The sequence below is a fragment of the Chiroxiphia lanceolata genome, chromosome 26 (genome assembly GCF_009829145.1).
Source record: "Chiroxiphia lanceolata isolate bChiLan1 chromosome 26, bChiLan1.pri, whole genome shotgun sequence".
Taxonomy (NCBI): Eukaryota; Metazoa; Chordata; class Aves; order Passeriformes; family Pipridae; genus Chiroxiphia; species Chiroxiphia lanceolata.
The window spans coordinates 3738681-3763668 of NC_045662.1; the positions used below are offsets into that span (position 1 = coordinate 3738681).

The window sequence follows — 24988 nt, forward strand, 5'->3', positions numbered from 1 at the left end:
TAGGATGGCCATATTTTTAGCCTCCTGCTCTGTGCCCCACAGGGTAAGAGGAAAATGCTAATTCTCACCTTGGGCTGTCTGGGCTTGGGCCAGCGCCATCACTGCCCCACATCCCCAGCTGGCAGTCCAACTCCCACAGGACAGAACCAGAGCTGCCATGTCCATGTCCCCCGACACCATCTGGCCCCAAGCCTGTGCCCTTCCCAAGAGTGCCGGCCCCTGCCTCAGATCCCGAGTGCTGAGGGCGTCCCCAGCCCCTCACGGTCTCCTACATGGGGCGTCACCCTCATGGAACATCTGTGCGGGCACCACGTGCTCCGCAGGCAGGGCGGTGCCGGTCCCAGCCCTGGTCAGCCGTGCTGGCAGGTCCTGCCAGTATTTCTGGCTCTGCTGCAGCGGTCGCCCAGTGCCACCCGGGCTCCTCAGCACTGCTGGCTGGGGCAGAGCTGGCCCTGTGCACCCCGGGACTTGCCAATGAGCAGCAGCCATGGTGCTCCTGCCGAGCTGGGCCCCCACAGGCTGTGGCTGCACAGCAGGGCCATCCGGCCAGGCAAGGTGAGCACTGGCCTCAGTATCTGCAGCTGCTTCCCTGCTTGGCTGCTCGCTCAGAAGCTGTGCAAGCAGCATTAGTGCAGGAACAGCCTTTATTAAAGCAAAATAACCTACAAAAATATAGATACAGCCCGTGCCCCAGGCCTGATCTGGCAAAGGAGGAACAAGGCTCCTGCCCAGGGCAAGGACTAGCTCAGCCACACGGAGCCTTTGGCCATGGGGGTCGTGTGCACCCAACTCCAGGGGCCAGGCCTGTTCCCAGCCCCAGGGTCGCTCTCCTCCTCCTCCCAGTGAGCGTTGCTCCCACGGGTGGAGGTTCCCTCCCAGCACAGCGCGCAGCTGCCCCAGTCCTGTCCTGGGCCAGGGCACGTGGTAGGGCGGGGGCTGTCCCCCGCCGAGGGGCTGCAGGGGCAGTGCTGCTCCCCACAGAGCAACTTCCACGGAGGAGTGCAGCATGTGTGCAGCCGGCGCGAGGGCTCCGCCGCACCGGGCAGCGCTGAGGGGTGATAAACGTGGGCACAGCAGAGATGAGCCCTGCCGGCGCGTGTGGGGGTGGCCATGGGACCCTCCCGTCCCCTGGCAGGGCACTCACTGCTCCTGCGTGCCCCAGGAGATGTAGTCGGGGCGCGTGGCCGCGTGATACTCGTCGATGAGCTGCTGCACAATCTCCCGGGAGTTGTCCAGCTCATCGAAGTTGTCCTTGAAGATGTCCTCCTTGCGGAACTGCTCCAGGAAGGCCTCCCGCTTGCGCAGCTTGTCGTACTGCCGGCACGTCCGCTCGAACAGCTGGAGAGCAGCGCGGGGTCACAGGGGCCAGGGCTCCCTGGGGACCCTTTCCGAGAGAACGGCACAACGGCCAGTGGGACTGATGGAACCCTGGACCAGACCTGAGCCCTGCTGGGAGCCACCCACCCCACGCCCTGGCAGGGCCTGCCCTGGCTTCGTGATGGCCCCAGATTGAAGGGACACCAGTGCCGTGGGGCCCAGTGGGGCAGGGAAGGCACTCACCGAGGAGATGTTGGTATGGTTTGCCATCATGAGACCACTGACGCGGTGAGCGGACGGCAGGTAAGGGGACTTGCGGGACAAAGCCACCTGGATGCTGGCAGGGCCCCAGGGGATGAAGTTGGCCAACTTCCTCTCCCGGATCCGCTGCAGACTCTTGTGAACCTGGTGGGATGAGAACACCAAGGGGAAGCAGGGTGAAGGGCAAAAAGCCTGGTCCCAGCAGACCCACGAGCTGCTCCTCACAGGAGGCACAGCCACAGGAAGCTGGATTTCAGCAGGACTGTGGCCTTTCCAAGAGGGCAGAGCTCACACAGGAGCACCCTGGAGCCAGTTCTCAGGCACTGTCCAGTCTTGCCCCAGGATTGCTGCACAGACAGTGACCATGCCCTTCCCTGGGCCACACCATGGCCATCAGCACCTTAACGGCCGTGGGAGCTCACCTGTGTAGGATCCACCTCCCCCTGGATGATGTTGAGGATGGCAATGTAGCAGTGGTTGGTCTGCCTGTCTCGCCCCGTGGACACCATCACGTTTTTAGGCTGCAACAATCTTCTCATCACATCCAGGACTGTGGTTTTCCTCACGCTGGCCACCTGCACAGGCCAGCCGGGGATCAGAGGGAGCAAGGGTGCTGTTCCCTGCCCTCTCACTGCCCAGCACACACATACAGCAGGGGGGGCAGCTGGACAGAGATGCCCTCACCCCAGGGATGGAGCCACATGCAAAGCCACATGCAGGATGAAAATCCCAACATCACACAACAGGCACAGCCAGGCTGAACAGACTGTCAGTGAACCCTCCAGCATGGGGGCTGTCTGCCTCCCCCCAGAGCACAGAAGGGGCTGAAGATGAAGCTCAGCTGAGAACAGAGGGACAGGGACCCATTTCATATTATTGCTGTCAAAGTTGGGTCCTGTCCCACTGCTGAGGCACAGAGCAGTGGGTGTTTGACAGGAGAGGGGTTGTTCCCCACTCCATCCCCTCCCTGCCCTGCCCAGCTCCGAGCTATGGGCAGACTGGCCACTGCCATCCCTGAGTGCTGTCTGGGCTTTGCTCAGCTGCCACCAGTCAGAGGGGTCACAGCTGGGGCCAGCACCCAGAGTGCTCACAGCAGGGACAGCTGGGCGAGGTGGCAGCTCCCTCCTGCACCGTCTGAACCACTGGCTGAGCCGTGCCCACACTCCTCCCTGGGAGGACAGATCACACACTGATACCCTTTTCAGAGCCAGCAGTTTTTCATATTTGCTTCTCTGAGCAACATCCTGAGGAAATGCATGAAGGGAGAGGAGAAGAGCAGCTGTTAGCTCCTGCTGGACTGCGACGGGTCAGTGCAGGCGAGCACCTCTCGAAACAGAACTGCCCCATTCGCACTGGGGGGTGGAGGGCCCTGGCTGGGGATGAGCCAAATGCAAGCACAGTGCTTGATGTCCTGAGGGCTGGTAAGTCCCCCTCCCAGACACAGATCAATGCCTGGAGCCCAACATCAGTTTTGGAGTAACAATGATCAACAGAGATTGGACCCAAATGGCCCAAGCTGTGGCCCACAGGGGTGGCAGGGCTGGTAGGGACACTCTGCTGGCCTTGCTTGGATCATTTCTAAGGGTGGCTTTTTACCCTGTGATCTTGACAGCCGCCCTGATACATGCAGCAGGTAGCCTGGCACATGGACAACTGCCTGCTCACGTCTGATTCATTGCACACACGGCCATCATGTGGTGTGAGCACACAGGCCTGGGATTTGGGACATGCAGCGACAGCTCACACCAAGACACAGGACTGACAGATGCTACAGGGTGAGCGTGGCAGCTTCTCCTGGCCTCGGAGATGGGGAGGAGTGCCTGGGGCTGCCTTACCGACTGGTCGGTGGTGAGTGGCGTGTACCCCGTCATGAGGAAGTGCAGCCGGGGCGTGGGGATCAGCGAGGCGATCAGCCCGATGAGGTCGTTGTTCATGTACCCAGGATACCTGAGTGTGGTGGTGCTGGCAGACATGATGGTGGAGACCTGGGGGAGAGAATGGGGTCAGCACCTGTGTCACCACAGGGTCACAGGGGGTGTCACAACCTGCCTCGTGCGGCCGTGCCAAGGGAAGCTGGAGCACCCAGAAGGGCAGAGTACTCTCACTCACAGCTCCAGGCTGCCCACCCCTGAGCCCAGCCCATGGAGCAGGTTAAGACTGAGCTGAACACAGCAGGGAAGCCCCATGCTGGCTTCTTCCAAAGGAAGAGCCCTTCTCACCAGCTGGTTGATCTGTGAGAATGACGGGTTCTGAATGTGCAGCCGGTCTGTTGCGATACGATTCAAGGCTGTGTTGTCCAGAACCACCTGCAAAAGAAACCTGGCTCCATGAAGGGCCTCAGAGGCAGCTGAGAAAGAACAGTCCCAGCTACGTGTCTCAGGGCCCAGCACAGCCCTCTGTGCAGGTGGCAGACACTTGAAACCACAAGCTGACTCATCTGTGGAGTGTAACCGACACTGTCAATGGAAGCTCTTCCCTCCCACCTGGCTGTGCTCCCCAAGAGCTCTGCCCCTGGGCCAGCACCATGCACCAGCACCAGCCCCAGCCCCAGCAGCTCCAGTGAAGCTGCTCCTGCCCTGCCACACACAGGGATCAGCTGCAGGGGACAAGCAGCATTTTGGTCAGACCCAACCAAAGGCCCCAGCACAGGCTGAAGGTGCTGCCTGGCTGTGGGGGTTGTGGGTGCTAAAACCAATGCTGGGATCAAGTTCAGGCAGAGGCTGCAGCACAGCTACACAAGGGAAGTACAGACAGCCCTCGCTGCCTTGGGAAGATCTGCTGGATCCCAGAGGCAGAAATACCAGGCAGCTCTAAAGGGGTTAGTACAGAGCCAACGAGGGTCCCTGGGACCACTACATCTGCTCGGCCCTTCTGTTCGGGGCACACTTGTTGCTACATCCAGAGCTCACAAGCACATGGTGCTGCTGCAGCACGGGCCCCAGCATGGGCCATGGTTCTGGGCTGTGGAGACAGGACTGTCACCCCGGGGCTCGCTGCACCACGGGCCTCTTACCACGCAGTCAGCATTCTGAGTCAGCCTCTTCAGTGTCAGCAGAGAGTTGTATGGCTGGACTACAACATCGCTCATCTCATCCTGGTTTGGGAACACTGAGTAGGTCTCCACCAGCTTCTTGGGATACCTGGTGAGAAGTGCAGCCATCTCAAGGGTTAATGCTGCCAAGCCAGCACTCTTCCCTCCCACAAGCTGCCTTCCTAGTCTCCAGGGCTCAGGACAGGGTGAGTCACCAGAGCTGCAGCCAGACTGGCTCCCAGGGAGGGAGAGAATGTGTCCCAGCAGTGCCTACCCCAGCAGCACAGGAGCTGGCTGCCAGAGGAGCTATAGGGAGACTGAGCCATCCACAGGCTGATTAAGCAGCTGCTCACAAGCCTTTTCAAGAGGCTGCAAGCTTGAACAGGCCAGGACAGCAGCTCAGAGCCCACAGCCAGAGCCTCCCATCCTCCCCCTGCACAGTCAGGGTGTCCGCAGGCAGCTGCCTGATAAGAACAGCCAAGGGAAGGCAGAGCTTGGGCAGCTTCAGAGCCTCTGAAGTCCCCAGGCATATCAGGAGCCGTCCCTCTGCAGGCAGCTCGCCAGGGATTGCACAAGACAGTGTTTGGGTGGGGGTGGTGGCTCTGAGTCAGCGCTCTCCAGCTCTCCAGCTCTGGGCAGGGTGCCCAGGCTGGGCCAGGCTCTGTGGTGCAGGAAGGGGACAGGGCTGTGCTCACCTGTCATTCAGTCTCTCCAGGAGGTACGAGCCCAGCCCAGAGCCTGTTCCACCAGCGATGGAGTGGCAAAGCACAAACCCCTGCAAGGAACCAGAAGGCAGTGCTGAAGCTGCAGCTCAGCCCCAGCGCAGGCAAATAATGTGACATCCCCAACACCTCCAGCAGAGACCCATGGCAGCTGGGAGCACAGACACAGTGGAGTTGGCTCCAGCTCCTCTGGACTCCAACCACAGCTCCTCAGCCCACTCCTCCCCACATAGGTGGGATCCACATCTCTGCACACTCCACAATGTGCAATAGCTGCTTGGGAACCTGCAGGATCCCTCCCACCCAGAACAGGCTTCAGAATAGCTCCAGTGCCACCTCCAGGATCCAGTCTGTCACACAAAATGCAGGCACACTTTTTCAACCCTTTCCTGGGTCCTCCACACCCCTTCTTCCTTCTAGAGTGACTGAGACCAAACTCCCACTGCCTGACTCCAGGGCAGCTTCCACCTGCTCAGCTCCCACAAAAGGCTCCTGAGTCTTCTGTCTATTTGTTTTAGCTGACATTTGCCCTTCCCCTGCTGCCACATGACAGCCTAAAACGAACACCCAGCAGCCCTGTCTGCCTGTACAAAGGGAACAGGTTCACGTGGACGGTATAAAGAAAAACGCCCCATGAGCAAACAGTGAGAGGATTTCCAGGGCAGGCTGACAGGTGGAGTGGTGATGAACAAACCTCCAGTCCCTAGTTCCTCTCTCTGTGTCTTCTGCACTCAGCCCCAGAAGCATGTTGAGCAAGCCTGTGCACACCAGAGTGCTGAGCTCAACCTTACAAAGAGCAGCCTGGCTGGGAAAACACCAGGCAGGGCCACTGGATCCAAATCCCCGTTGTACTTACTTCCAAACTGTCACTCCCATCAGCCTCTCTGTCTATTATGTCAAAAATATCTTCGTGGATCTTTTCTCCCTGCAAAAGAAACCAGACCTGGTTTTATTCCTTTCCCACAGAACACGGAGAAGAGCTGCTCAAGTCCACTGTGATGCTCAGTCAGACTGGCAGTGTGACCCAGTGCCCCATGCCCAGGGTGCCACAGTCCCTGACAGTGATGAGGTGTTATTCAGAAACTGGGACTGAGCTGCACGAGGGGGTCATGAAAAACCCCTAGGCCTGCTGGGCTGCCCTGCGTCTCACCCAGCAGCACCAGAGCTGGTACCTGCGAGAAGCCACTGGCCCAGTTGTTCCCAGCTCCCCCTCCGTGCTCAGACAGGTAAATGTTTTCTGGGTTGTACAGGTTGGCATAGGGGGAGTTGAGAATGGAGTGGATGACGCGGGGCTCCAGGTCCAGCAGCACGGCCCGTGGGATGTAGTGCTCATCGTCGGCCTGCAACAGGAGCAGGAGAATCACAGCGCTGCTGCAGCTCGGGAAGGGAGAGCATGAGCCACCCCCTGGCCTCGGGCGAGCCCAGCACAGCACAGCCGGGCCTGGTGAGGGGGAGGAGGGAAGGAGGGAGGCTGGCTCTGTTCAGCCTGTGTCCCGGAGCACCCCCAGCACGGGCGGGGGGGGGTTCTGGGTGCTTACATAAGGCACCGTCTGTGGCAGTGCCTCGTGCTGCTGCTCCGCCTACACAGCGCTCCACGGCCACACCGGGAGCGCAGGCGGGAGCTGTCACTGGCTGTGAGCAGGAGGCTGGGCTGAGCCACCGCTCCAGCCAGCGGGGTCGGCACCCGCGAGGGCTGCAGAGAGGGCTGGGGCAGGCACGGACAGCCCGGAGCCCCGTGGGGCCGAGGGCAGCGCACCCCACGTGATGTGTCCGCCCCACGGCCCGGGGCCGGCGGTACCTGGTAGAAGAAGACGTCCTTGCGGTCGGTGCCCTCGGTGGCAAACTCCTCCACAATGCCCTCAGGGCTGATGCCGTGCTCGGCGCAGAGCTGTTTCCAGAACTCGAACCCGACTGCGGGGAAGGAGCGGTCAGACGGGACGGCCGGGCCGGGCTGGGCACCGGCACCGAGACCGACATCGACACTGGCACCGGGAGCGGGGCAGGGCCCGGAGCGCCCCGGTCCGCAGGCCCCGCCCCACCCCACAAGGCCCCGCCCCTCACGAGGCCCCGCCCCACCTCACGAGGCCCCGCCCCACCTCACAAGGCCCCGCCAGTTCCCCCCCCAAAGCATCCCGGCCCCGCCCGGTGCGCGCTCCCCTGGCCCCGCCGCCGCCGAGACGCACTCACTCTGGTTGCCGCACTGGCCCAGCTGCAGGGTGATGATCTCCCGTGGCATCGCGGCCGAGGCTCCGCTCCGCTCTCACCGCCCGCCTGGCCCCGGTACCGCCGCGTCTCCCGCCGGCGCCAACGGCAGTGCGCGTGCGCGCCTCGCATTTCCGGGGCAGCGCTGCACGCCCCCACCCGTGGCGGTGCCCTGGCAACGCGCGTGCGCCCCGGCAGGCGGCGCCAGCTGCGCCTGCGCCAAGATGGCGGCGCCCAGCGCGGCACTGCTGCTGCCGGCGGCGGGGGCCGCCATGCCTGGGGCAGGCGCGCGCGCGCGGCCGGCGGACGGATGTTGACGCCGTGAGGGAGCGATGGCGGCGGCGGCGGCGGCAGGGCCGGGGTTCGGGCCCGGCGAGCGGCAGCGGCGGGTGCAGGCGCTGAGCGCGGCGCTGCGCGGCCGCCTCGGACCGTACGAGCCGCTTCTGGGCGCCCTGCAGGCCGCGCTGGTGTGGGAGCGGCCGGGCCGCAGCGCGCTGTGCTGGGCGGCGGTGCACGGCCTGTTCTGGTGAGCAGCGGCGCCGGCACCGGCACCGGGCCGCGCAGGGCGGGCGGGCGGCGGAGCGGCCCGGTGCCGCGATCGTCGGGGCTGCGGGGGCCCGTCCGAGCTCCCCGCGGCGGCGGGGCTCGGGGGGCCGCGGGGGAGCCGCCCCCGGGGGACGAACGAGCCGAGAGGAGCCGCGGGTTTGGGCCGCGGCACGTTCCGGACGGGAGGGACCTGGGAGCGCTGGGTCGGCTGCAGCCCCGGCCCCCTCCGCGTGCTCCCCTTGTACCGGGGAGCATCAAACTAACCGGGAACAGCCAACCTGCGCTGTGGCGGTGCAGGGAGGGCAGCTGGCACCGCTTGCCTGGGACAGGGGGCTGTCCCGGGAGAACTGACACGAGCAGACTAGGGTCTCCTGGCAGCTGCCGCCCTCAGTGCTGACTGAGTAGCACCTGCTGAGTTTTCTAAGTGACTGGTTGGTTTTGGGTTGGTTTGTGTTACCCGTTTTTGTCTTGCACAGATCTGGCTGGTACCAACCCCTTTCATTTCTTCCCCACAGGTTCTTTGCTCTGACTTCCCTTCGTTTGCTTTTCCTGGTTGCGTTTACCCTCCTAGTAGTAGTGTGTATAGACCAGTGGAAGCATAAAATCTGGCCAGAAATTGGAGGTAAGTTGCAGCATTTGAGCTGATAGCAGCAAATCAAGCCCTGTTTCCAGCCCCACGAGTACAGGCTTTGTAGTGTCTGCAGTTAAATTGTTGAAACCTGGTTTTTTTGCTTTGAGGGTCTGGAAGCCATCAAGAATACTGCAGGCATGTTCTTCCTGGAGCTGGAAAATTCTAACCTGTGTGAACATAAGACATTTTTGTGCTTGTGATACTAGTATTTGTCTTGTAATCCTGAACCACGGGGTGTAGGTGACCTAGTGCAGGTCTCAGGCAGTGATTCACTTTCTGAGCATTAAGTACCAGAGCGAGAAATTGAAGTGTATGTGGAACTCATCTGGATTTCACCTCAGAATCCATAATAATCCAGTTTAGGATGAAGATGAGTCCCAGCCTTGCTGTTGAGCAGAGATTTCTTTGGGAGAAGAGGCATCTGAACAGCTGTTAATGAAGTTAGTCTTAAGCTTTCAGTAACCAAAGCAGTTATGTCCCTCCTTTGTGACATTAATACACTGATGAACGCCCCCATTCCAAACAGGTTGAGGTCCCTTGGCTTTGCATGGTTGGTTTGGAGCAGTGTAGGGTCTGCATGCTCCCAGGGCTGGTTCCCTGACTAACCAGCAAATTCAGCTCTCAGCTTTCTGCTTCAGCCCATGTTCTCTCTAGTTCCTGGGAAGACATTAAAGCTTTCCTCGGTTTTGGAGCTTGGCTCAGGCTCCCTCTTAAGTGGCAGTGTCTGTCCAGCTCCTTCATCTGCCTGATTTTGATCTCTCAGGATAGATGGTACAGCCTTTGGTCACTTTTCAAGTCCCAGCCTCAGTGAGAAAGTATCAAAAGCCTTAAACCCCTGATGCCTCCAGCCTGCAGGCTATTCCTGCTCCCCAGCTGGTATGGGGGAAGGGGAAGTGGTGTTTTGGCCAGAGCAGCCTCCAATGTCCAACAAATACCAAGGAGCAACAGGGAGACTCTTGCAGTCCTGTACTGCCACACGTACACACTCAAGACGTGTTATGGAGTGATGCATCTCCATCCTGTAATTACAGTTAATGTCTTTTCCAGGTGTTCCCCAGCTCATTAAAGCTTTACTTAAATCCCAAGAGCTACGCATTCCCATGGCAAATTCCTTGCAACTAATGTAGTGTCTGTTCTTAATATTTTAGTGGCGAGACCTGACGAATTAGACAATGAGAGGTAGGAAACTAATTGACTCCTCTGCTGTGATACTTTGCTGTTGATATCGTGTCGTTGCCTGCACAAGCTTGGAATATCAGCTCCTTGGGGCGAGGAGGAGGGGGAGAAGGGAGAAGGGAGGATGGAGCCTGGGATGCTGTCAGGCAGTCATGAGAAGTTTTTGACTTGCCCAAGCCTTTGTATTGTACTTCATCTTTGCCTCATACCAGCTTCCAGTGACGCTTGCTTGATCCCCTGCCCCCTGAAGTTACAGGCACTGCCTTGGAAGCAATTCCTCTTGTATGGGCCTCTACTAGCAGGAAAACAGCATTTCTGTGGGAATTAATGAAGTCTTCTGAGACTTGATAGGGAATGTTAGACAGGCTTGTTCCAGCAGTTGTTCCTGCATAGTTATGGTCTGACTGCAGTGTTAATAATGGGTTGAGAAATGCTGAGGTGTTGCCTCAGTGCTCACACCTGCCTCTCTGGGCACACCTTCCTGCCGCCACTGCCAGGCTGTGCTGGATGTCAGCGCCCAATTAAGTCACCTGAGCTGGTGCCAGAGGACAGTTGTCTTTATTCAATTTTTTAAGAGGCCCAAGCACAAAAGGAATTGCTCTTCCTGACCTTCAGGTACTTGTGACCAGCAGTTAAGAGGCACTAACAAAACTCACCAATTCAAGGCCTCCAAAGTAACTATGAAGTGAGGTGCAAGGCTGCTTCCAGACCTCGTGCTGAACTCTTGGAGGCTACAGTTGACCAAATAACTGCAGAAACAGTAAATGGATTCAGCTGATTTGCCTCTATACTGCCCACTCCCTCCAGCAGCATGGAGAAGTCCAGGCCACTGACTGAAATTCCTGCTCCTTGGCTGCTGTGGGAGCGCTGGGACACTGGTAGAGCAGCCCTAGACAAGCTGCTTTGGGCAGGGCGGTGCTTGGGGGGCAGGTGACTCTCATCTCTAGAGCTGTGTGCTGGGGAGGAAGAAGCATTGAGACAAGCGTCTGTATCAAGGGACTTCAGCACTGACACTGATGCAGTAATATCTGTTCCCAAATTCTGCCTTCACTGCAGCTGGGGATATGTCCACCCTCGGCTGCTTGGACTGCCAGAGCTCTGTCACCATTTGGCTGAAGGATGGGTGGCTGGGACCAACTTCTTAAATAATCTCTTCATTTTCAAGAGGCAAAGCCCTGGCAAGGTAAGAATGTACAGACCTCAGAAATAACCTGTTTGGTGTGGAGCCTCTGTTGACCACGAGGAGCCTCCTGTGTTGGCATCCAGTGCTGACTGAACATGTTCAGACATGGGAGGTTGCCATGGGAGGTCTCCCATAACACTGTGGCTGTTAGGTGGTGGGGAGGAATGGAAAGCACAGGCAGAATGATCAGGTTCTAGAGGAGGGAGGAGAAAGTGAGGCCACTACTTAACCTTGGGAACTCACTGTCTCCCATGTCTTCAGTTTTGCCTTCTAGTGTGTGGAGTCTTCACTTTCCTGGCTGTCCTTGGTCGGTACATCCCTGGACTCTTGCTCTCGTACTTGCTGTGTAAGTAGATCTCTGTGCCAATACAGACTTACGTGTGAAAAGAGCTGAGGGATCTTAATGTGTGAGGGATGGGGCTCCTCTGCGCAAAAGGAAAGCTTGTGTGAATGGCTTTAAAATTTAAAATTATACATTCTGCCTGGAACGTGGTGGTTCTTGACCAGGACTCGAAGTCTGATCTGGCAAGAACATGTTTGAGTGCTTAGTAATCACAGATCTGAGCACTGGTTGGCCTCTCAATTTTGTTAAATTGGCAGAGGCGATGGCACCAGTTCTCACAGCCTCCTGCAGCGCTGCCCTCAGCGCCCAGACCTGCCTCGCTCTGCGTGTTGTGCTGCATCACAAAATGGGCAGGATGTTTGCCAAGCAGCATCCTGACCAACCTTCTAACGTGCGTTCCCACTCACCCCAGTGCTCCTCGTCCTGCTGTGGCCCCTCGCCGTGTACCACCGGCTGGGGCAGCGCATGTACCTGCGGCTGGAGCCGGCTCTGCAGCGGCTGGACTTCAGCGTCCGGGGATACATGATAGCCCGGCAGCGGGAGAGGCAACGTGAGTGCTGTGCCGTTTCTGACCCCTCGGACCTTGGTCCTTGGTGCCTGAGGTGGGCTGTGAATGGAGCCCCCGGCCCTGGCAGGGGGTAGGAGTGTATGTCTGGCATGGCAAATTCTTGGGGAGCTGCCTTGGGGAGGGAGCGAGGCAGCTCTGCCTCCACAGCCACCTCCCAGGGAGCAGCTGCTGTGGGCTCTTCACGGCGCTGAGCTGCTCCAGTTCTTGGCTGCCAGAACTCTGTGTTCCATATGATGGTTGCGCAGGAAGAGGAAGGGATCAGTGCAAGGGAGTGCTAAAACATGTTCATCTCAGCAAAAAGACCTGCCGCAGCCGCAGTCAGGAATTATCACAGCTCTCCTGCAGAACAGAGCTGGCTCTACTGTCCAGCTTGGGGTGTTGTGGTTCTGCACAGAGCCCTATCCCAGCAGCAGTAACAGCTTTGGCTCTGGTTTTTGGCAGTGCGTGCCCAGGCCCTCGGTCAGGAGGCCACGGACGATGGGAGCGACAGCGAAGAGGAGCTGGCTGCATTCTGCCCCAAGGTAACGGAGTGTCTGGGAGAGGAGAGAGCTTGGCTGGACAGAACAAACAGAGTAGCTGAATGTGGTGGGAGAGCAGATGAGGACATTCTCCTTCCAGAGAGGTCTTTCCCACTCTGTCCCCACTCAAGGATGTCCAGAGCTGCTCATGCCAGCTGCAGGCTCTTAGGCTGGGCAGTACACATGAATGAGCCTTAGGTACCAGCCTCCTTTGAGGGCCGGGTTTAACTAGAGGCCACTGGATCATCTTATTTTGTCTTGAGGCACAGGAATAAGCTCTCCACTGCTGATGTTTTCAATTTTATCTCCTATTTCAAAGCTGGATGACTCTGTGGTCGCTAAGGAACTGACCATCTCTGACTCGGAGCATTCAGATGCTGAGGTTTCCTATACTGAAAATGGGATGTTTAACCTTTCGAGGGGCCAGACTCCCCTGACAGAGGGATCAGAAGGTGAGAGGAAAAGGGCAGCTTGTGGAAGGTGTGGAATGCCAAACAGGCGCCAGTGTGACGGGTTGGAGGGCGGATGTGTTGTTACCTCATGTCCTTGAGGTCTGGCTCTTTGATGTCAGCCTTGCTGCTGCAGATGAGCTGCAACTGCCTGTTTTGTTCAGAGCGTCCTCCTTCATTCCTGTGGTGCTTGAGTAGAGCGACGGCAGCTGCTCTGCAAAGGCAGATCCAGCTCTGCCAGTCTGACTGTGGGCGCAGAAGCAGAGTGGTTGGGGTGTGGGTGCTCCCCTCTGGCAGGTGGCTGGTTTGGCACCCGAATTCCTTGTGAATGAGTTGGGAGATCAGTGGGATCCGAATAGCTGGGATGGGGAGGAGGGCGAAGTTGAGGAGCGTGTGGTCTGTGAGATGCCAACAGCCTGCCCTGGGGAGGTGCTGGCCCAGCTCCTGATGGAGCCGGCGGGTGCTGGGTGAGTGCCAGCATTTAAAGCACTTTCTCCTCTTCCAGACCTGGACGGACACAGTGACCCAGAAGAATCATTTGCCAGAGATCTCCCTGACTTCCCTTCCATCAACCCAGAAGCAACTGGCATAGATGATGAAGACGACACCAGCATTGGGATCCCAAGCCTGGCATACCGCCCACAAGGGACAGAGGATCTGCATCTCCCGTACGACCAGGAGGAGTCTGGCGCGCTGCCGTCGGTGCAGAATCTCACCAACAACATCGCTGGCTTTGTCACCAGGGGGATGATCCAGCTGGCACTGTCAGGAGCCCCTCAGCCAGGCTCCTCACGCAGCACCAATCCCCAGAGAGGGGCAAAGACTCACCTCAGAGCAGTCAGCTCGGACTTGGACACTGATGCCGAAGGGGATGATTTTGAACTGCTGGATCAGTCTGAGCTGAACCAGCTGGATCCTGCTGGCTCCCGAGGCCAGTAAGCCATCCCATCACTTCCCTCTGGTTTTCTATTGCGCGTCACGGAGGGAATCCTGGAAGGAAAAGTCTTGCACAGTTCTCTCAATCGTCTCCTGTGAGTCTGAGTGACGTGACAGCCAGTCCTGGCTGGGAACATCACTGTGACTTGTGACTCTGTAGCCTCGCTTGGATTTTAAAATAAAGGACACTGGTAATCCCTAGGGAGAGACATTGATGGGATAGGTCCACAATCACCCTGTGCTGTCTGCCAGGATGCTGCCTGCTCCAAACTTCCTCATCTAAGACAATAAATGTGGTGTCTGCAGCTCTCTAGGCCGGTGAGACCGACGGCATTGCCAGGGACAATCGTGCACTGACCTCTGGGGCTGATGCACAACCAGGGGAACAGGATGAGGCCCTTCAGGCTTGGTGTCTGGGACTCAGTGCTGTTCTGTCTCAGACAGCCATTCCCTGCTCCTAAAACATTCACAAATCCAAGTCTTCTCTCCCAGCAATATCCAGCTCCAAGTGGAACCAACCCCCTTGCTCCACTGTGGACGTTGTGCAGCTGCAATGTTTTCCTTGCACTGGCCACTCCCTCGGCTCCAGCTCCTCGTGATGCTGTTTTTTAAGAGCTCAATGGCAATAAGACACCTGCTGTGACCACCAGAGTCCTGCAAGAATACCCACGTGTGGCCCCTGCTCTTGTGTTGCTTTCCTGAACTAACAGCCTTTCTTGAGAGCCAACTAACACTTTGCTAGAACGCCCTGTGCTCCTCCCCTCGTGTTCCTGTGGGCAGGGCCGAGGTTTCCAGGAGGAGGGAGGCAGTGGGACTGGGGTGCCTGTGCAGTCTTGTGTCCCCCTGGCCCTATTGTGTCCAGCCTTGTGCAGGCAGAACCCACAGACAGGGGACACCAGCCCGGGCCGCCAGTGACTGAGGAGCTCATGCCCACTGCGGTCCCGTGAACAAACCAGCAGCCCCCGGGGAGAGCCGCCCCTGCTGTGCCCGCCGAGCTCCCCCCCTTGCTTTTCCTAAGCCATAGACCCGGTTCTGATCACGTTTGTGCAGCCAAGAACGTACCTCGGCAGGGACCCCATTACCGGCTGCTGTTTGTCTGACTTCGCCTGCTCGAGCGCGTCCGCCGTGCCGGGGCCGCGGCCAGGGGGAGGTGGGGGGGGGGGCGGCAGCCTCAGACCCGGGAGTGGGGGTCGGTAACGGGTGCGGGCGTGAGGCGTCTCACGGGCCGAGTTGCGGGGCGGAGCCAGGGCGCGGGGCGGTGGGTGCCCGCCCGGAGCCCCCTCCCGCCGGTCCCGCCTCCCCGGGGCGCGGCTCCCCCGCCCATCGGCGCCGGCCCGGGCCCTGTTCCCGGTCGGACGGAGCGCGCGGCGCGCCGGAAGTGCCGCGAGCGGCGCCAACCGGGACCGGAGCGGGGCGGGAGGAGCGGGATGAGCAAAGGGCGCGAGGCCGCGGCGGGCGGTGAGTGCGGGGTGGGCCGGGGGAGCCCCGGGCGGTGGGTGCGGGAGGGGGAGCCCGGGGCGGCCGCTGCGGTGCCGGAGGAGGCCGCGGTGACCGGGGCCGGTCCCCCAGGAGGCGGCGCCGCCGCCGTCCTGCTGCGGTACCTGCGGGAGCAGAACCGTCCGTACAGCGCCCAGGACGCCTTCGGGAACCTGCAGCGGGAGCACGGGCTGGGCAAGGCGGTGAGCGGGGCCGGGGCGGGGCGGGCGCGGTCCCCGTCCCTGTCGCGGCTGACGGCGCGTCCCGCAGGCCGTGGTGAAGGCGCTGGAGCAGCTGGCGCAGCAGGGCCGCGTGCGCGAGAAGGCCTACGGGAAGCAGAAGATCTACTTCGCCGACCAGGTGAGCCCCGGCCGCGGGCGCCCTCTGCCCGCTCCAGCCCTCCCTGACCACCCCTCCCCGCAGGAGCAGCTCCCGGCCGCCAGCGATGCCGAGCTCCGCGGGCTGGACGAGGAGATCACCGCCCGCTCCGCACAGCTGCAGGCGCTGCAGCAGAGCTGCCGGCACATGGAGGCGGGTGAGTGCGCCCGGGCGGCCCCGCGGGCTCGGGGACAGGCTCAGGTCCTGGCTCTGCAGCCACCGGGAGGGCCACCAGGGCACGGGCAGCTGTGCCCCGGTGCCAGCTGGCAGCCCGGCCGGTGAGTGGTGCCGCCTCCCCAGAGCTGAAGGACCTGAACAGCTCCATGACAACCTCGGAGATGGCCAAGGAGATCGAGACGCTGAGGAAGGACTGTGCCAGTTACACGGAGAAACTGGAGAGGATTAAATCTGCCACCAACCATGTGACTCCGGAGGAAAAGGAGAAGGTAAAGAGCTGCCAGGGCTGAGCCTGGCACTGGGCTGGGCCTCCACCAGGATCCAGCGCATCCCTGACGGGCATTCCCAACGTGGTGCTGTTGGCAGGTGTGCCGGGAGCAGCAGCTGTACCGCCGGGAGTGGCGCCGGAGGAAGCGGATGGTACTCACTGGGGCTGGGGGTCGGTGCTGGCCCTGCTGGGACGGGCCCCCCACAGCCCCTCACATGCCCTGTCCTGTCAGGCCACCGAGCTTCTGGATGCCATCCTGGAGGGGTACCCCAAGAGCAAGAAGCAATTCTTTGTAAGTACCGAGGCTGGAACCTGCCCAGGGCTGCTGAGCCAGGCCCTGACCTGCCCTGACCCACCGGTGCTGTACAGGAGGAGGTCGGGATAGAGACGGATGAGGAGCATGGCGTGGTGCTGCCAGCGGCCCTGTGAGGGGCTGGGGGAGCCTTTGCCCCGGGGAGAAGCTGCTGCTGTGGAGCTGCTGCTGAAACTTGGCTGTTGGGTTGTTCTGTTTCTCTTTTTGCAGGACCTGGGCTCATCCCGTGTATTTATGTGTTTAAAATTCTTTTGCAGTTGGAAGGGTGGTGGGTGGGAGAGACTTGGCACCGGCCCTCTCCTTGCAGAGGGATGTTGTTTCTTCCTGCCCCTCAGCACAGGGAGCTGCCAAACTGGGGTCCAGTGGGGCTGAGGAGAGGTGTGGGGGCACTGGTGTTGTGTCCCTGCTCTTCTGGTAAGAAAAGGGATGTGGGGGAGGTGGGGAGCACTGGTGCTCCAGTACGAGTGAGGGACTGTCAGGGCTGCAGAGCTCTGTGTGTGATCCAGCCCCTTCTCACTGTGTGCCTGAGTGGTCACACAAGAATATGATTCATTAAACACCAGAATTTTGGTTCAGCTGTGCTTCCTTGTGGTGTTTGTCTGTTCAGAGGGTGTTGGGGCAGGGTTTAGGTCCTGAAGGGTGGCAAAGGTGGGAGCCAGGAGAGGGTAACATGAACCACAGAGGCTGGAATGGGCTTCTGGAAACTACTGGCTCTAGGGCCCGGCTTCTAGGAACACAGCAGCAGAAAAATCACTAAAACATTCAGCAATATTTAATTACTTTTCTCAATAGAAAAATACATCACTTTCATGTGTGAGGTCTGTAAAACTTCTCATCCTCCTCCCAAGGCAGGAAGCAACACTCCCTCCTCAGCTCTGGGAACAAAACAGCCTGAAATAAACACTCCCTGGCTGTGCCCCTGGAGCGGGAGCACAAACATGGTTACGGAGAACAAATCCCACTATCCCATTACTCTGGGCAATGACCAACCATCAGCTGGGCAGAGCTGTGACCCAAACTGGGCGTGAGACAGGGGCAAAGGTGTCCCTGAGAGCAGCTGCCTGCACAGCTGGCACTGGCAGCACTCCAGGACCATTTCAGTGATTTACAAAAATAAAAATCAAATCAAGGCTGGTCATGGATGTGTGTATATAAAAATTCTAAGGAGGGGCAGCGAGTGCATGTGGCCACATTGTGCTGCAGCTGCAGAACATTCTGTGCAGCACAGCCACAGCCAACCCGAGAAGGAGCTGGATACAGTCCAGCGCTTGCAGGAACTTCCTGTGTCCCTACCAGGGAACCCACAGCTGCAGGAGCACCCTGGCACTGAGGGGCTCATCCTGCTGCCAGCACTGACAGGCTCTCCCAGAACACATCTGCCTCAAAACAGCTGCTTCAGAGGGAGGGGTGAGACAGCCCAGAAGTTGGGGAGAATCTATTCCTACTGTTTCACCAGAAACCCACCGTTTTTAGCACACATTCATCACATTTCCCCAGCCGGGGTCAGCGGGGCTATTCGCTGAGGCCTGAGGGCACAGAGCGGAGCTGCTCCGGGGTCAGCTCTGCAGGGAGAGTCGGTGGCACAGGCAACCCCACAGCACTGCCTGAGCCACAGACTCTGCCCCCACTCCTCTGCTCCACATCCCCTTCGCCTCCCCTCTTGCCCAGTCCCTACCAAGACTCGGTAACACTGAGCGGAGCAGCCGTGTCTGCACGGCCGCTGTTGGGCTTCGGAGGGAACACAATAAATAATTCAGAAAAGCTCAAAAACAGCCACGAGGGAGAGGGCCCAGGAGGGTGCCTGTCCCCCAGGCCCCTGGGCAGGAGGTGCCCTGTCCCCACAAGCACAGAGGCGGCGGAGGAGGCTCAGTAGAGCTGACTCTTCACCTGGTGCAGAACCCCGATGACAACGTCCCGCAGCGTCTGCAGCAGAGAGGGGACATGGTCAGTCAGTCCGTAGGGTAACAGCTGCCCCCATGCCACTGTCTCTCCCCCTGGGCCACGGCACCAGTGCTCACCTGGGGCTTGCAGTGCTCCTCGATCCAGCTGAACACACATGCTGAGAGCTCCTGGAAACTTGTTACAGAGATGGAGGCATTGAAGGACTGGAACAGGGAATCCATGATGCCTTGGAAAACATTGAATTTCACTTCATCAGAGACCTGGTCCTTCCCCTCGTTTGGGTTGTCTTGATGAGCTTTTACAATCTGTTCATAGTTCCTGAAACAAGTATAGGGCCTCAAGGTCAGTGGTGAGGCGTCTGCACCCAGCTCCTGCTCCTGGTTCTGAGCTCCTGCTCCCAGCTCCCACACCCAGCTCCTGTGCCCAGCTCCAAGTTCCAGGCCTGTCCCCAGCCAGAGAACCTCTGGATGCCCCCTGGCAGCTCTTCCCTGCAAGGACATGGGGGAACAGCAGGAGGAGGGTATGACCCTGACAGCTCTTCCCTTACACTTTCATGATCTTCAAGGCCATCACATCTTTCCTGAGGGTAGAAACTTCCTCCTCCTGCTTCTTCTTTTCCTTGTGCAGGAACTGGATGTAGTCAATGGCTGAGCAAGAAAACACAGAGTGAGGATTTGGGAGCACACACAGGCCACTGAGACCACCACGGGAAGTGCCCAAGCAAGGGCAGCATCAGCTTCCGCTGCCCCCGTTCCCCTGGGGCAGACAGGCAGGTGCAGGTGAGCAGCACCTGAGCTCCCCAGAGCCTCATCGCACCACAAGGTCCCAAGGTGCTGAACTCTGCCCTGCACAGCTCTAGGGAGGCTTTCTGGGGGATTGACAGCAGCCCCTTCCATCTCCCCACCCCTTGGGACTCACTTTTCTGAAGGACAATGGCCTTGCTCAGCTTCTGGGAGCCGATGGAGAAATCCTGCTGCTCACAGGTGGGGACGATGGCCTGCAGGTCATCGTAGCCTTTCTGAGGGGAAGAAGAGCCACAGCACGTGGAGTTCACCCTGTGGGGCTGGGCCCACACCCAGCTCCCACCACACAGCCCATCAGGACCAGGGTAGCTCCCAGCACACAAGGAGCCTCCTGGAGAGGGCAGATCCAGCAGCTCAACAGGGGCAGCGCTGGGTGGGATATGGCTCTCCCCTCACCTTGATGGCATCACGGCGCTTCTGCTCAGCCTGGGTGTGTGCGCGGCGGCGCCGGTCCTTGTACGACTCCTTGTAGGGCTCCTGGTGGTAGTCGCTGTCCTCGTCGTCTGTGGGGACAGGGCACGGCCCGGGGTTGAGGAAGCAGAGGCACAAGGGGGCTGTGGCAGCTCCAGGCCCAGCATAGCCCCTGCCCACTCAGCTCCTGCAGGCTGGGCCAGGGACAGTGCCTCGAGAGGCCCCACCGACCTCTCCCCTCTCCCTGTGGAGCTGCAAAGGAGGTACCTGCTGTTCCCACCACCTCCCTCCTCCTCCTCAGGGTGGGAACCCTGCCCAGCCCCCTTAGTGCAGGGCAGAGCTGGAGCCCGGCAGGTGCTGGGCTCCCCCGAAAGCAGAGACACTGCGGTCCCGGGGGCCAAACCCCACCTGTGTTGGGGACAGAGGAGGCGCTGGTAGAGCCGATGCTGTTGGCCCGGGACACTATGCTGCTTTTCCGGGCGTTCTCCATGAAGAGCGCTGAAACAAGATTGTCCCGGGGTCAGTGCCCAGCGCGGGGTGTCACCGGGCGCAGGAACAGGGGGCGTCCCCGGGTGGCCGCTGCCACCCTGGCGCGGGGGTGGCACCTACCGGAGTCCAGGCCATTGTCGCCGTAGGCCGCGTCCACCTGCGCGGGGCCGGTGGAGACACGTCAGCGGGGCCGGGCTGCGACCGCGGCCCGGCCCCCGAAGCCCCCCCGGACCCGCCCGAGCAGCGCCCGCCACCCCCGGGCTGCGTCCCCGCCGGGACCTCCGGCCGCCGCCCCCCACACAGGCATCGACCCCCCGCGCGCTCCTCGCCCCGGCGCTCACCCCGCCCGCCTGCCCGCCCTCCATGGCGCCCGCCCGCCGCCCCGTGGCCCCGGCGGCGCTCCCGGCCCGGCCCCACCTTCCCCCACGGGTCCTCGCCCCCGCCCGGCGGCTCCGCCATCTTCCGCCCGCCCGGTCATGTGACCGCCGCGGGGGCCGACGGGAACCGCGCTCCGCAGCGCGCCACCAGAGGGCGCCCGCGCCTCTGTGTGGGTGTGACGTCATGGCCAGGACACCGTCGCGGTGACGTAATCTTCAGTGACGTAATCGCTGCCGTGCGTCCCCAGTGCGGCACCTCCGAGCCCCGCAGCGCCGGGGGCCACGCCCCTAATGGGAGCTGGGAGGGGCCGGGGGCAGCAGAGCCCCTGTGGAGGTGGGTGGGGAGACAGAACTGGCACAGTGACAGGGGACCAGCACACGAACATGCACAGTGGGAGCAGCCTCTTTACTGGCACCCAGCGGGGCTCAGCCCTGCAGGGTCCCCCGCACTGGGGGACGTCAGGACACCCCGGCCCCTCTGTGGAGCCGACGGGCTCGGTGGGCTCAGTCCCGCGCTGCTCCGTCCGCTGGCTCTCGCAGGGCAGTGGTGGACACGGATCCTCCCAGGGCCGTGCAGGACTGCCCCTCACAGGTGTGGGTCGTGGCCGGGCTCTGGGCGCAAGCGCTGCTGCAGCAGGTCCCAGGCCTTCTGAACCTGTCAGAGAACCACCAGGGGCAGCACCTCAGAGCCCATGGACCCCGAGAGCGGCACCTTGGCACAGGGTCACACAAGGGTCCCATGCCTCCTCTCCCTTCCCAGCTGCATCTACATCCCCAAATCCCTCCCTCGTGGCCATGTCCAGAGGCAGCCTCGATGGTGAGAGCACACCCAGGCACACAGTGCCCAGCCTGGGCACAGCACTGAGCCCTCTGGTCCCCCAGGACACCCCCAGTGCTGCGGCAGCCCCGGGCTCACCTGCTGCCGGGTGACATCTGGCTCCCAGAGGGTGCAGAGCACCACCTGCGCCCACTCCACCCGCTGCCTGTTGGTCATCTGGCTCTGCAGCCGGCAGCGAGCGGCCTCCTCGCTCAGCCCATCCCTGGCCACAATGCGCCTCACGGCCTGGCAGGGACAGAGGGGACACTCAGGGGAGGCTGAGGACCAGCTCTGGCAGCCAGCAAGGGGCCCAGGGCATGGCTCACCTCCTCCTCTGGGATGATGGCCGTCCACACCTCGTGGACCATGCCCTGCCACCCGGCCTCCAGCAGCACAGCAGCATCCAGCACACACACGGCCTTCCCTGCAGAACAAGGGCATTCCTCAGTGCCTGGCCATGGATGGAGCGATGGCTCCTCAGCTCTGGCCCAGCCTGGGCTCAGTTTCCCCTTCCAGCAGCACAGACAGTTCACTGCTGAGCTGAGGCTGCGATGGAGCTGCCCCCCAGTACCTTGAGAGTCGGCCTCCCGGATCTGCTCCCTCGCCATCCGGGCTATCTCAGGCCACACAATGTCTGTCAGGCTCTTCAGCCGCTCCTACAAAGGACCAGGGCAGGATTCGGGATTTGGTCCCTTACCCTCAGAACTCCTGGGCAGCCAACAAGGGGATGGTGGCTGTCAGCAGTCAGGGGGCACCCAGGAAGGTGGGAGGGTATTATTTTCCTTGCCCTGCCAGGCATAGCAGACCCTCAGTCTCTGCTGCCCCTCAACACAGTGAGGTCCCGGTGCAGCAGCACCCACATGAGACCCATCCACCCAGGGGACCCCTCAAGCTGCCTCCACCTGGGGCTGGGGCAGCACCAGAGCCACAGGCTGAGCATTGGCCCCCACCAGCAAGGTCAGGTGTCACTGAGCTCCCTCGGGTACAAGGGGCAGAGAGCACCAGCTCCACACACGTCAGGGCTGTTGCTCCACACTGGGTGAAGGAAAAGCATTGGATAGAGGGGACAGGGATGGGGAGACAGCAGCAGCTGCAGGGTAATAGGACTATGTCCAGCACAGCTGCTGACTCAGCTACAGAGATGAGATCTGTCCTGCCCTGTCACTGACAGGAAGTGTAGCCAGGAAGGTGTCATCAGTTCAAAGGACTGAAAACTAAAAAGCCTCAACAGAAGGGGAGAGCTCCCCTGGCTCATGGGATTAAACACTGAGTCTCCGTGCTGCTTCTACCTGGTTTCCAAACACTTTGGCCCCAAGGACTTTCCTGTTAATCGTCCCATCTTCATTCAAGATCTCTGCAAGACAGAAGCACAACAGGTTTGGCAGGAACAAACCCAACTCCCATCCCTAGGGCAAGCCTGGGTCAGGGAAACAGCTTTGGCACAAGGCTCTCAGCAGGACACAGAAAGGGCCTGTAAGACCCGACCTGGCAGCTCTTCACCTGACTCATGAAAAGGACAGGAGAGAGCTCATCCCAGGCAAACAGCAGCCCAGTTCAGCCTTCCCCACCAGCAGTTCTGACATGGGACACACGACATTTGGGGAGCCCAAAACCCATGGGACAGGAGGGGGACACAGGCCAGGGCTCCTTGGGATGTTGGGACACCTCTCCCTCCCCCTCCTCCTCCCAGTCCTTCCCACAACCTCTGGTGGCTCTACCTGACCCAAAGGCTGCCACCACCTGCTCGTAGGCCGGGCCACCAGGGACATAGACGGCGTGGCCCAGCTTGTCGGCATCGATGACAAAGGCGCCCAGGTGCCCCAGGAGTTTGGCGATGGAGGTTTTCCCACTCCCAGTGCCCCCAGTGAGCCCAATCACATACGGGCGTGATGGCAAGGCCGGGTCTCGCTAAGGGAAGAAGGAAAGCCATGGCAGCAAACGGAGGACTGGGCTTTGCTGGAGAAGGATCCCAATGCCCCAGCCTGGAGATGGGTATGAAAGGATCTGGCCTGCAGAGCAGCAGGAGCACTGCCAAACTCTGTGGATCCCAAGATTCCCACCCCTCCTCCTGGGCACACCGCTCCCATCACAGCCGTGGTTCTCCCTCACCCGTGGGGGCTGCAGCAGTGTCCCCAGCAGTCTCTGCCGGAGGCTGGAGGAGCTGATCTTCTCCTCCTCGTTCTGTTGGTGGTCAGGGTCCTTCATCAACTGGATCTCATGGAGAGCCAGCTCAGGGAGCCCCTGAGGAGAGAAGGAAGCCCCAAGGACCATCAGCCGTAGGAGTGTGGCGGGTGAAAGGGAGAACTGAAACCCGATTTGCCCCCGGGCAGTGGTGGGCAGGGGCGAGAGGGGGGCAGGGGCAGCCCTGGGTTCCGGCGTGGGAATTACATTTTCAAGCCTCTTCCTATTCACAGCCTCCCCTCCCCGGCGGGTCTCCTCGCTGACCACCAGGCACTGCAGGTCGGGGTCTGTGACTGAGGGGCCGAAGGGGTCGGCCAGAGGCACGATGTCGTAGCTCAGCGAGGGCTTCACGTCCTCCAGGAACTCACGGAGCTTTGCTGCCCGCAGCTCGTAGGGCTCGATCAGCTCCGGCAGAACCTTGTCTACCAGGTGCCGGGAGGGTGGGGAAGCACAAGAGCCACAGAAAAACAAGACCAGGAGAAGGGAGACAAAACTCGTCCGTGACTTTGAGTGGCTGCTCCCTCCTGCCCTTGCTCCCGCTGCACCCACACACCTTGCTAGCTGTGGACAGGACACCAGGTCCCCACCGGGTACCCAGTGTCACCTTGCCTGGGTGGCACCGCTTTGGGTGGGTGGCTGCCAGGACCCCCCGTGTCAGTGGTCCCCCAGACCACCGCCCTGCCCCGGCCAGCACCGGGCTGACCCCTCGGCCACCCCGGACTCACGGCGGAGCAGGTCTCCGTCGGCCACCCCAGCCAGGAGCCGCCGCCGGGCCAGGAGGCAGCAGGCGCTGAGCAGGAGCCGGTGGGCGCCGTGGAGCCGGTCGAAGGTGCCGCCGACCGCCACGTCCAAGAATTCGGGGAGCGTCGCGTCGGGATCCTGCTCGGGGTCCCCCTCGCGGTCCCCGCCGCCGGTGTCCTCGCCCAGCAGCAGCGCGGGCAGGCTCGGCGGGCAGCCGTACACGGCCGCGGCCAGGCGCTGCAGCCCGAGCTGCACCGGCTCCGGCGGCCCCGGCGCCTCGGCGGCGGCCGCCAGCAGGACACGGGGCGGCCGTGCCAGGCGGCGGCCGGGGCCGAGCAGGACGCGCAGGTCCAGCCCCCGCCGCGCCGCCGCCGCCTCGTACAGCGCGGCCAGAGCCCGCAGCAGCGCGGGGCCCGCGGGCGGCGCGGCGGGGCCGGGGCCGGCGGGGCCGCCCAGCCGCAGCCCCGGCTGCAGGTGCACGTACAGCGGCCCCGCCACCAGCCCCGCCGCCGCCGCCACCAGCCCCGCCGCCCGCCGGGGCAGCGCGGGCAGCGGCGCCGTCAGCACCAGCAGCCCCGAGGGGAAGGGCGGCATCGCCCCGCCGGATGCGCCGCCGACCGGAACGGGGACGGGACCGGCACCGGAACGGCACCGCCTCCCGGGCAGTCCCGGCGCGGCTCCGCCCGCGGGAGGAGGAGACCGGCAGGCCCGGCCCCAGTGCGGCCCCGCCCGGGCGGGACTGAGCGACAGGGACGGAGCCGGAGCTGTGCGG

At 61.3% G+C, this 24988-nt stretch overlaps 5 protein-coding genes across 6 annotated transcripts; 2 read left to right on the forward strand and 3 right to left on the reverse strand.

Annotated features, from left to right (window-relative positions):
- Nucleotides 1-626: 626 nt before the first annotated feature.
- Nucleotides 627-7674, reverse strand: TUBG1 (tubulin gamma 1). Its single transcript, XM_032711428.1, has 11 exons — nucleotides 7519-7674; nucleotides 7130-7242; nucleotides 6504-6671; nucleotides 6188-6256; nucleotides 5305-5384; nucleotides 4592-4718; nucleotides 3798-3884; nucleotides 3414-3563; nucleotides 2001-2153; nucleotides 1561-1722; nucleotides 627-1338 (listed from the first exon to the last, which is right to left on the reverse strand). The coding sequence occupies exons 1-11, from the start codon at nucleotides 7565-7567 to the stop codon at nucleotides 1141-1143; spliced, it is 1356 nt and encodes a 451-aa protein (XP_032567319.1). The 5' UTR covers nucleotides 7568-7674; the 3' UTR covers nucleotides 627-1140.
- A 176-nt stretch (nucleotides 7675-7850) lies between these two features.
- On the forward strand, nucleotides 7851-14188 carry RETREG3 (reticulophagy regulator family member 3). The gene is made up of 9 exons (XM_032711381.1): nucleotides 7851-8059; nucleotides 8595-8701; nucleotides 9859-9889; nucleotides 10943-11069; nucleotides 11331-11415; nucleotides 11825-11962; nucleotides 12422-12501; nucleotides 12818-12950; nucleotides 13453-14188. The coding sequence occupies exons 1-9, from the start codon at nucleotides 7866-7868 to the stop codon at nucleotides 13884-13886; spliced, it is 1329 nt and encodes a 442-aa protein (XP_032567272.1). The 5' UTR covers nucleotides 7851-7865; the 3' UTR covers nucleotides 13887-14188.
- A 1014-nt stretch (nucleotides 14189-15202) lies between these two features.
- On the forward strand, nucleotides 15203-17070 carry PSMC3IP (PSMC3 interacting protein). The gene is made up of 8 exons (XM_032711386.1): nucleotides 15203-15341; nucleotides 15453-15562; nucleotides 15630-15719; nucleotides 15783-15894; nucleotides 16038-16183; nucleotides 16281-16334; nucleotides 16415-16474; nucleotides 16552-17070. The coding sequence occupies exons 1-8, from the start codon at nucleotides 15311-15313 to the stop codon at nucleotides 16609-16611; spliced, it is 663 nt and encodes a 220-aa protein (XP_032567277.1). The 5' UTR covers nucleotides 15203-15310; the 3' UTR covers nucleotides 16612-17070.
- Nucleotides 17071-17245: 175 nt separating this feature from the next.
- On the reverse strand, nucleotides 17246-20743 carry MLX (MAX dimerization protein MLX). Of its 2 annotated transcripts, XM_032711384.1 has the most exons (8): nucleotides 20518-20639; nucleotides 20221-20257; nucleotides 20020-20109; nucleotides 19597-19703; nucleotides 19316-19415; nucleotides 18945-19044; nucleotides 18514-18715; nucleotides 17246-18418 (listed from the first exon to the last, which is right to left on the reverse strand). In XM_032711384.1, exons 1-8 carry the CDS (start codon nucleotides 20557-20559, stop codon nucleotides 18362-18364), a joined length of 735 nt encoding a protein of 244 aa, XP_032567275.1. In that variant the 5' UTR covers nucleotides 20560-20639; the 3' UTR covers nucleotides 17246-18361. The 2 variants fall into 2 exon arrangements, with proteins under 2 accessions (XP_032567275.1, XP_032567276.1); XM_032711385.1 differs by lacking the exon at nucleotides 20221-20257 and having other exon boundaries at nucleotides 20518-20743.
- A 121-nt stretch (nucleotides 20744-20864) lies between these two features.
- On the reverse strand, nucleotides 20865-24810 carry COASY (Coenzyme A synthase). Its single transcript, XM_032711040.1, has 9 exons — nucleotides 24201-24810; nucleotides 23683-23897; nucleotides 23404-23535; nucleotides 23013-23202; nucleotides 22584-22648; nucleotides 21866-21950; nucleotides 21621-21718; nucleotides 21394-21540; nucleotides 20865-21132 (listed from the first exon to the last, which is right to left on the reverse strand). The coding sequence occupies exons 1-9, from the start codon at nucleotides 24808-24810 to the stop codon at nucleotides 21064-21066; spliced, it is 1611 nt and encodes a 536-aa protein (XP_032566931.1). The 3' UTR covers nucleotides 20865-21063.
- Between the last annotated feature and the right edge of the window lie 178 nt (nucleotides 24811-24988).

Bases quoted from the DNA above. Each gene is read 5' to 3' on its own strand.
- TUBG1 (XM_032711428.1), bottom strand. From the start codon at position 7,567: ATGCCACGGGAGATCATCACCCTGCAGCTGGGCCAGTGCGGCAACCAG. The intron at 7,243-7,518 runs GTGAGTGCGTCT...CCTTCCCCGCAG, and splicing joins GGGCCAGTGCGGCAACCAGA to TCGGGTTCGAGTTCTGGAAA. The intron at 2,154-3,413 runs GTAAGGCAGCCC...TGGCCTGTGCAG, and splicing joins CACTCACCACCGACCAGTCG to GTGGCCAGCGTGAGGAAAAC.
- RETREG3 (XM_032711381.1), top strand. From the start codon at position 7,866: ATGGCGGCGGCGGCGGCGGCAGGGCCGGGGTTCGGGCCCGGCGAGCGG. The intron at 8,060-8,594 runs GTGAGCAGCGGC...TCTTCCCCACAG, and splicing joins GCGGTGCACGGCCTGTTCTG to GTTCTTTGCTCTGACTTCCC. The intron at 11,963-12,421 runs GTGAGTGCTGTG...GGTTTTTGGCAG, and splicing joins CCGGCAGCGGGAGAGGCAAC to TGCGTGCCCAGGCCCTCGGT.
- MLX (XM_032711384.1), bottom strand. From the start codon at position 20,559: ATGGCGGAGCCGCCGGGCGGGGGCGAGGACCCGTGGGGGAAG. The intron at 18,716-18,944 runs GTAAGGGAAGAG...TACTTGTTTCAG, and splicing joins GCCTTGAAGATCATGAAAGT to GAACTATGAACAGATTGTAA. The intron at 18,419-18,513 runs GTGAGCACTGGT...TCTCTGCTGCAG, and splicing joins AGGAGCACTGCAAGCCCCAG to ACGCTGCGGGACGTTGTCAT.
- PSMC3IP (XM_032711386.1), top strand. From the start codon at position 15,311: ATGAGCAAAGGGCGCGAGGCCGCGGCGGGCG. The intron at 15,895-16,037 runs GTGAGTGCGCCC...CCGCCTCCCCAG, and splicing joins CTGCCGGCACATGGAGGCGG to AGCTGAAGGACCTGAACAGC. The intron at 16,475-16,551 runs GTAAGTACCGAG...GGTGCTGTACAG, and splicing joins AGAGCAAGAAGCAATTCTTT to GAGGAGGTCGGGATAGAGAC.
- COASY (XM_032711040.1), bottom strand. From the start codon at position 24,810: ATGCCGCCCTTCCCCTCGGGGCTGCTGGTGCTGACGGCGCCGCTGCCC. The intron at 23,203-23,403 runs GTGAGGGAGAAC...TTCTTCCCTTAG, and splicing joins CACTGCTGCAGCCCCCACGG to CGAGACCCGGCCTTGCCATC. The intron at 21,951-22,583 runs GTAGAAGCAGCA...GGTCCTTTGTAG, and splicing joins CCAAAGTGTTTGGAAACCAG to GAGCGGCTGAAGAGCCTGAC.